Source organism: Apteryx rowi, unplaced genomic scaffold (assembly GCF_003343035.1).
Source record: "Apteryx rowi isolate R43461 unplaced genomic scaffold, aptRow1 scaffold_24, whole genome shotgun sequence".
Taxonomy (NCBI): domain Eukaryota; kingdom Metazoa; phylum Chordata; class Aves; order Apterygiformes; family Apterygidae; genus Apteryx; species Apteryx rowi.
The window spans coordinates 5,098,614-5,107,921 of NW_020448752.1; the positions used below are offsets into that span (position 1 = coordinate 5,098,614).

The 9,308-nt window shown below is 39.9% G+C and overlaps 2 protein-coding genes across 7 annotated transcripts in view; one reads left to right on the top strand and one right to left on the bottom strand.

Moving 5' to 3' along the window:
* The window catches only part of ZC3H12B (zinc finger CCCH-type containing 12B), a 45,373-nt gene that overhangs the window by 35,313 nt on the left and 752 nt on the right, over positions 1–9,308 (bottom strand). Inside the window, exons 2-6 of one of the 6 annotated variants that reach the window (XM_026066366.1) lie at positions 5,726–5,774; positions 1,633–1,754; positions 1,119–1,202; positions 949–1,037; positions 640–748 (exon numbers count right to left, since the gene is read on the bottom strand). The gene's annotated coding sequence lies outside the window, so the exon portion shown is untranslated. Of the gene's footprint in view, positions 1–639; positions 753–948; positions 1,038–1,118; positions 1,203–1,632; positions 1,911–4,766; positions 4,812–5,630; positions 5,658–5,725; positions 5,815–9,308 lie in introns of those variants that run through there. The other 5 variants (XM_026066360.1, XM_026066361.1, XM_026066365.1 and 2 more) reach the window with 5 other exon arrangements.
* ZC4H2 (zinc finger C4H2-type containing) overlaps positions 8,700–9,308 on the top strand; it is a 15,673-nt gene continuing 15,064 nt past the window's right edge. Inside the window, exon 1 of the mRNA XM_026066369.1 lies at positions 8,700–8,890. Coding sequence (XP_025922154.1) covers positions 8,838–8,890 — 53 coding nt within the window. The 5' untranslated portion in view covers positions 8,700–8,837. The remainder of the gene's footprint in view (positions 8,891–9,308) is intronic.

Here is a 9,308-nt window from a genome sequence, read left to right on the forward strand (position 1 = left end):
TGGCGGCGGCGCGCACGTGCCGCCGGGCGCGCGGCGGGGCTGCGGCAGGGGTCGCGGAGACCTGCCTCTTGCAGCGCTGGGCTGCATCGCTACGTGTGTTTCAGAGCCATCTTGGCAAAAAATAATGTATATTAAGTTAATGTATTAATGTATTTTCCTGGCTGTAACCAACATCTTACGAGTATTGTTTCTTGAAAGTAAGTCCTGCGGTGGCTTGTGCACCTGGGCTTCACCAGCGAATGGAAAAAGGGAGACAATTTCCCCTTGCATTGTACCTCACGGACAGCTAACTCACTGTTTTTGAAACAAGGGGGTAGGATTAGACAGGGCAGGTGGATGGTAGGCAATATTGGTGAAAATACTGTATTCTCCCAGTTTTGCAGATTAGGGGAATGGAGGATGAAATAAAGGACATGACTAAATTCTGAAAAAACATTTAGACCCACCTTTGGAATTGGCTGAGATTACCACATGCAGGTACTTAAACCTTCAGCTCTCTAGGATATCAGTGGACACTCTTACACACAGCATATATTGAAGGACTAACAGAAAAATCTGTGAATGTTTCAGGCTTTAAAAATTAACATTTCAAGACTAAATCTTACGATCTCTCAGGCCTAGCATTTGGTTGCCACCTACCAGTTCCAGTGTTGCTGAAGACTCTCTCCAGGCTCCTGAAGCTTCCTGAGGCACATTATTTCACAACACCATCAGCTTTCATTTAAAATATGAAGAAGTTCCTGGCCCACTAGCTGTAGGGAAAAATCTTGCAAATGTGACTTAAAGGCTCAAAAAACAGATGAGATGTAGAAAGAATTAATTTCTATTTTAAAACACAGGAATCTGAAGCAAATTTCATAAATTAGGATGCACCATTTTGACTCATCCATTTTCTCATGTTTCAGTTTAGTAACATTGCCACCCATTCAACCCCATGATAGCATGTACCTATCTAGCAGCACGTTGGCCAGAGTTCAGTCCTGTAGTATGTTTTGCTGGGGGCTCTCTATCATTCTTCCATGCTGGTATCAGGACTTCTGCAAATGCAACAACAATTTCTATAAATGCTATTTCTTTCATAAAACATGTTGCACACACTTTTTAATGTCAATCCTTACCACTTTTCCCTGCCTTCATCTCTCCCAAGTTTCCCCTGCCAGCTTGAGAACCTTATGAGCTACTCAATGTCTTTAGTTTAGCATCTGCAAAAAAGAAATGACACAGGTTTGTTGCTTTCACTCACTGATATTTGTCTGGAAAGATGTTTCAGATGTTCTGATGAAAAAAAGCAGCTTAATGCAACAGTTGACAAAATTTACAATAATACTATATAGGTGCTTTCTGTTATACAAATGAATCTGTTATGTTGTCTCATTTTAAAGAACTTTCAATGATTTGGCATATCATATTGTTCTTTATAATATGTGGCAAGTTTTCTGTAAATAATAATGAAGAAATGTCCACATTGAAGTGAACCTCAGTATACTTTTATGAAAGTCATTTCTTATTGATCCAACAAATAAATGGCACTTTTAAAAGGAAATAATAAAGAAATTAAAAAGAAAAAAAAATATGCACGAACATGTTAAATCCAACATATACTGAAAAAGAAAGAAAAAATATGATGGTTACCTCCAGTCTTGTAAAACTGATCACTGTAGAAAGGATGATCACCGAGGGGAAAAAAATTCATTCTTGCAGTTGGAATTGTTCTGTACAGGATTTCTTGTTACAACGAAGTAATGCTGTGTGGACTGAAGTTAGACTGTTAAATGGAAACATCTTAAATGTAACAAAACTGTGCTCAGTAAAGTAGGGGAATATTTTGGCATTGATTCCATTCTACCTAATGCTAAAACTTGTTTTGAAATGTATCTGCCTATTAACTTTGGGGATAAAAAGGATTAAATATGAACACAGTTGACTTTTTCAGGGTCAGCTAAAAGATTTATTTCAATGGCAATTGTGTGCTTAAATCCCATAGCTGCCTTTGAAAAATTTAATTTGTGTGCTGGGAAAAACTGGTAATTATTTGGATCCCACATATCAAAAATTATAAATAGCAACAGATTAGATATTAAACATCAGTGCAGTGATTTCAGATGATATAAAGAGCTGTATACAAGGAAAAGTGAACCACAGACAGATTAAGACACTTGTCCAAAACCATGACGCAAAAGTTGAATGCTAACAGTTTGAATGTGCTTGAACAGCAAGTAGTAGCATCAGAGCTGCAAAAACAATCCTGATGTCCAAACCTCTGACCTCCACTCTACCCTCTTGACTTACTGATTCTTGACTTTGCATCTGGAAAGGGATTTTCATCTCTAGAAACACTAGAAATCTTGGAGYGTACATCTTTCAGAATATTGACAAATCCCTCCAGGGTACAGTGTGCCTTTTCCTCACCTTATTACCTCATCTGATAGCAATGGTCAAAGTACACACTCCCCTCTTCTTCTTCTGTCATTTTGTCTGCTGGAAAGTTACACTGAAAAAATATTCAGGAATTTAGCAGCAGTAGCAGAAGCAGCACATAAAGGACTGTACTATTCGATGACAGGGAGAAAAAATGCCACCACGTTACCAAATACAGAGAGAGTTGAGAGGATACAAACAGCAATGCAGAATGCAGAACCTCAAAGGCAGCACAGGGAAGAGGGCACAGGGAGATGGACATCTCGATTTCACAACTCAAGAGCAGGGTGGGTTTTCACAGCAGACATTGATTTCCTATGGATGATGAACTCATACTAGTTGCATGCTTCAGAAGACTGCTATTTGCCTGATTTAAAACCTACTGATAGCAATAGGAATCCACTTACTGACATGAAATATGGTTTAGATCAAGCCTGCATTTCTTTTGGAAGCTTTTAAGTATCGTTTCTTCCCTTTTTATGCTGCATAGTTAATTATTTTTAGTTTTATACAAATAATGAGGTTAAGAGATTCCTTCCATCATCTTCTGTAGCACCACCTATATTTTTAATTGCCTTATTATTATATGAGATCTAACAGACCTCACACCCAGCTGGTTCTTCACCCTCATGCATGCTGTGCACTAGTGGGACTTCTGTGACCTTGTCTTTTTATAAAGAGATGTGCATTGAATAAATAAACACAAACTATAGAAAAACCTTTAAAATATCATTCTTCTGGGGAAATGAAGAGGAAAGGTGGACTTGCATAAAGCCTATGCTAATCCCAAGAGACTGTCTTAAAATGCTCCAATAACACTGCGATGGGTGCAGTGTTAAAACAGGAACAGCCCAAACAGGTAAGTGATCTGCATTAATTTTTAACAATGCAGGGGAGGATTGGAAGATCCCATCCCAGAGATGAGGAGGAARGGTGATAGGAATTATTCCTCAGTTATCACGGAATCATGGAATCACAGGATCACAGAATGGTTAAGGTTGGAAGGGCCCTCTGGAGATCATCTAAGTCCAACCCCCCTGCTCAAGCAGGGTCACCTAGAGCACATTGCACAGGATCATGTCCAGGCAGGTTTTGAATATCTCCAGAGAAGGAGACTCCACAGCCTCTCTGGGCAACCTGTTCCAGTGCTCTGTCACCCTCACAGTGAAGAAGTTTTTTCTCATGTTATTATTTATAGAACATGAAAAAGTATTCCCAAACCTGTATAACACACCATTAGTACCAGAGACCTCTCAAGGCAAACTTTGTGACTGCTTTGAAGTACATTACAGCTTGAATGTCTGGTGGAATAGGTAGATGTTCTTGTCAATGTTTTTTGTCTTTTTTTTAACATGGAGAAAGCAAAAATTGCTATAGCTAGTGGAAAGGCTCCCACTAAGAACTTCCATATATTTTATAACACTTTGTGAAGGGAGATTATTTATGCCATTCAAAGTAGAGTAAAATAACAAGCTAGAACATCTGCATTTTAATTTTCTGCCCTCCATCTTTTAGTTTATCCTGTAAAATTAGAAATGAAAAATATGATAAACATTGCTAATGTTGTCTGGGGATTCTCATCACTCCTGATTTATAGAGAGACTTTCCTTGGTTCCTATCATTTCTTCACCCTGCCTGCTCTTACTCCCTCAGTGTCTTAGCAACAAGATTCACTGGCCCACTGTAGCTAACTTGCCTCCTACCCCCTCAAATCAATTAGTTCATCTATTTAAATCATGCATCAAAGAAGCCTGCTCCCTCTGAGCACAAAGCTCAGGGCTCAATCCTACTCTTCAATGTTTAAGGCAGCAAGAGTTTGCAGTTGACTCAAATGATAGCAGGATCAGATCTTGCATGTTCTAATTCATTTACAAAGGCTGTGTGATGATGAAGAGGATGATGATGCCTGTCATCATTTTCCTTCATCTTCTTTTTTCTTTAATTGAAGAAAATGACATGATGATGTCACAGGAAAAAGTCCTTAAATAAGGATGAAATAACTAGAATATCTCCCTCATTCACAACTGCTGCCTATTCATTAAATATTTCAGAAATAACTCTTCTGCAATGCCTGCAAGAGTACAATTGCAAAAATTGCATTTGGATAATACAAAGAAATCCTCAAAAATATTATTTGGAAGATTCATAAGAAACTCTGATTTTTTTATAATAATCGAAAACTGCATTTTATTTCTTAATTTATTACCTAGTAGAATTGACAGAAAAAGAAGGTAGATGTTCTGTGTAAGTCATCTGAGTTTTTAACTTCTCTAACTATTGATTATTAATTCTAATTAACGATATTTATCAACAATAAATAATCTTTTGTCTCTGAGGGAAAGACTGACCACAACTGCTGCTTGGTCAGGCATGACCATCTCAACATGATGTCCAGTGCTATCCTCTTCTTTTTCCCTTTGTTCTCTCTCTCTGTTGCAAACCTCAGTCACAGCAGCTCAGCTCTGAAGCCTGTTTTCTGACTTTTATTTCTTCTGATTCCAGTGCCCTCATAGACAAGCCTCTGTACAGTTTATAAGTTGTTTGCAAAATGGAAAATGGATAGAAAATTGGTAAAGGTGGTTCCCAGCAGCTAAGGCCCATTACACTATACAAATCTGCCACATAAAATGCTGGGGACTCTTGCATGTAAAGAGTTTCCAAGGTCAATTTTTAGTTCAAGACTCAGCTATTTTAACTATTAACTGAACTATTTGAGTCCAATTACCAACTATTGTAATAATGTATGGCATTAGATTCTGAGATTTATGTTGGCTTTATGACTTTATGCAAATTTATATTACTTTACAACTGAATACAAAAATGGGGTCCCTGCTTCAAAGCAGCACAAGGGACAACAGTAGTAAATAAAAGCAGCAGTAAAAGCACTTAGAGGAAAACAGACTTTTGCAGAGACCAAGTGAATAGCAAAGTGCAGGCTGGAGAAGAACACAGGCAAAGCAAAGAGAAAAGAATTATTCTGTTTATCTATGCTTAATGAAAACTAATCACTTTTGCTATTAGAAAACCTCAACTTTTCAAATAACTGGGGGTCTGATACTGGGGTCTGTCTTCATTCCAAATTTCCATTTACTTCACTAGGAGTTAAGAGCATTTAAAAAGATGACTAAAGCTATTATTATCAGGGAAAAGATGAGCAGGAAGCTGCTGGTCCTGATGTCAACTTTRTGTGCTAAAGAGTTTTCATGACTGACCTGATATTCTGGATCATTGGTTTCCATTGATTAGTGGAAACAGAAAAAAGAGACAAATTGCATCTTTGGGGAAGAATTTCAGCTCCTCACACTACCTGGGATGGGGTCTGATCTGCATCACATCCATTGATCACTCGGTGTAATCTGTGTAAGAAAAAGACAATTCCACTGAGAAACATTTGCTACCCCAGCTACCAAAGGTTTGCTTAAACGTCACTGTTAGGCAATCAGGGCAGTGTATAAAAGCTATATACCAGCATAAGTTCTTTGGAGACTGGTGTGGTGGCAGAGTTCATAGAAAACTCCAGTGGAATTTGTGTCTATTCTTTTTCTCTAACAAGAACTCAAGAGAAGGTAGAGGAGATGTCAGCCTGCCACATTCCCCTCTATGGGACTAAATCTCTTTTTTTACACAAAACATTTTGCATTTTGCTTTTTTACTTTCCTTTTTGTACTCAGTTTCTCAGTAGGTTCCTTTGCTCTTCTTTGTTTCAGACCATGCATGTCAGTTCCAAAGGTAGTGAGTGATATTTCTTTTGTGGTTTTAGTTCCACCTCATCTGAGCACACAAGATAAAACTGTAGAATTCCTTACCATGACATTTTATAAATGGCAAAGTTCCTGGCAATATTTCACATAAAAATGCATCAGAAAATGAATGAGAACACAGTTCAGTTTCTTTGAAAGAAAATACCAGGAGTAGAAGTGTTTGTGGATAAGTAGGAGTTACTCCTCTGAAGCCATGGATTCCAAATTAGCCTTCTTTTCAGATCTGCTTGCCTGCCCTCCTCCCAGCTGCCACTCCATTCTCAGGCCCCATCTCTTGTCCAGATATATCCTCCTGGTTGCCTCCCTTATTTCACTCTTAATAAGTCCTGATGACAGGTTATCCTCTTTCAGGACACCTTCCTTCACTCTCCAACCCTCTCAAGAGTGCAGTCTCTGCCTTGAGAACCACAGACGTAATGCAGACACTTAAATCCATGCTCAAGTATGACAACTCATCCAGTCCTCAGGCTCCTGGTCATGCCTGAGAGGTCACTAAGGAAAGTGTCAAGGAGCTGATCAATTAATTGTTTTGGCAGGCTGCATGCAGTCTGTGGGACAAGGGTAACTCAACCCTGACCAAGTCAAAACCTCTGTCTCAATGCAGGCATCTGCAGTACTTGGATTAGTGCTGAGATACCTTTGTCTAAGTAGTTCTTAAAAACCATACAGTAGTTCTTAAAAAAACATGCAAAATATCTGTAATCAGATATTTCTACTGATATATAGCCTAACCTTTCTGTATTGCTCATTAAATTGATTACTTTTAGACTTATCTCTCAGCTGACCTAATGGATGATTTGCCATGATGACCCTTTTAACAACTTTTACACACTGAATCACAGAATCACAGAATGGTTAAGGTTGGAAGGGACCTCTGGAGATCATCTAAGTCCAACCCCCCTGCTCAAGCAGGGTCTCCTAGAGCACGTTGCCCAGGACCCTCTCCAGGCAGGTTTTGAATATCTCCAAGGATGGAGACTCCACAACCTCTCTGGGTAACTTGTTCCAGTGTTCAGACACCCTCACAGTAAAAAGTTTTTCCTTATATTCAGATGGAACTTCCTGTGTTTCAGTTTGTGCTGCCTCTCATCCTATCATTGAAAGACTATTATTATTATCAGCTACATCTATGCAATCCTGTTTGCTAAGGACTGGCGCCAGAGCACAAACCACTGATGGCTCACATTGTCTGCTTATTGCCTCATACTCTAGTCTGCAAGCTCTCCAGGCACAGGTATTCAGACAGGAGGGTACTGGTTTGCCCTTGAGTCTGCAATTGTGGATGCAACTGTCTCAAGACATTTAGTTCTGTGACTAGTAGCCATAACTCAAGCAGACCCAGCAAACACAGTGTAAATATGGCCACAATGTCTTGCATTCAGCTGTTTCTTATGTTCCTCAAAACTTTATCATACTCATTGTTCTCCTCTGCATTCTCTTCCATTTTCATTTTTCACATCCTTTTTAAAGCCCCAGACCAGGTACCAGCAAGCTTCATCCGTGCTGAGTAGAGGTTGGTAAGTACTTCTGATGCCTTCCATGTAACAGTTCTGTAATATATTCCAGAATAATTGCCTTGTTTTCATCAACCTCACACTACTGACATAGAAGTGGTCCATTATACTCACTAAGACTGGGGTACTGCTGCTTGTACATACTTACACAGTGAGGCAGATGTTTGTARGATCCAAGTCCCCTGCTGTCTGTCTAGACCTTGAACTTAACATTCATTTTAACGTACTGACCCTTCAGACCAGCATGCCCATCAAAGCTGGTAAAACTCAGGGTGACTGGGTATACAGCTGAAGGATTAGGAACTTAGACTGTGGATTTCTCAGGACAGATTGTACAAGAAACTTTCTAAAGTACCAAGATGTAACTTCTCTATAACTTAAAACACAGTGCTTAGAACACTACAGAAACTAAAGGAAAATAATTACCCGTCTGAGGAGGGACTGAGACTCTTCATCAGTCTCTGTAAAACRCTCTGATATTCTTGGCTAGAATGTTCTTAGAAAGGCAAACAGTCACTTTTCTTAAGCTAGCAGCTTTGTTTGCATTGTTTTTCTTTTCCATAATTAAAAATGCTACGTATAGTGGCAGAAATCAAAAAGAAAATCCCAAAGAACAAAATGTGTCCCTTCTTAACTTCAGATACCCTCACATCACTCAGAGCATCTARTAGAAAACAGCATGGCAGTAATGGCAACAGCATGCTTTTGTGATCAAAACAAAAGTTTTAAATAAAAATCACAAACTCATTCAATAAACTCTTCGTGTTTATTGCACGATTTCAACTAAACGTTAAACTTTGCACGCACACCTGAAGGAAGCCTTCCGCTCTCTTTGCACTCCTAACAACCTTTGACACAACTAGCTGTGACAAACTGATTTAAAGTATAGTTGCAGGAAGAGGAGCAGGAAAGCTCTGCTCTGCCTTGTGGGTGTTGTAGTCTTTCTGCTTTCTATCGAGCTGGGCAGCAAGAGGGAGCTGGACTCTAAGTCCCATAGCTCCCACTACAGCCTACCGCACAGGCTCAGAGACCATATGCCAGGAGGGGGTGGCTACATTGTGTCTATTGTACGTTTTTGTGTGTGCCCCCCCCCCCCCCGGCATTTTGTACATTTCACGGGAGGTTTAAATTGGGAGTGAAAAGCATGGCTGATGAGCAAGAAATCATGTGCAAACTCGAGAGCATCAAGGAGATCAGGTATGTTTGCTTTGTGCTGCATCAGTTACATGGAGCAGCTTTCTCTTCGGGGGAGCGGAGGAGTTGCATCCATCTGAAAGTAGCTATTGTTGTGCTACTGAAGAAAAGAAAACCACTCCCAGGCTTTATCACAGGAGCTAAAAATACATTTTTCTAAGTAGGGAAGGAGCATCTGCTGCTGGTAAGCGCCGGTGAAATGTGCAGTGAAGGGCGGCGACGGTCGTGTATTTCCAGAGAATTACCCCGGAGTGATAACACGAGAGGGAAGGGTGCGCGCAGAGGGCTTTTAAGCCCTTTGAATTATTTCTCATTCCTAATGCTCTTCGTCGTAAATCTGTTATTTTGCCCCATTCCTTCCCACCACTCCCCTGGCGGGAGCCTTGACGGACTGGGAAGGGAAGAGGTGGCACGGAGAGCC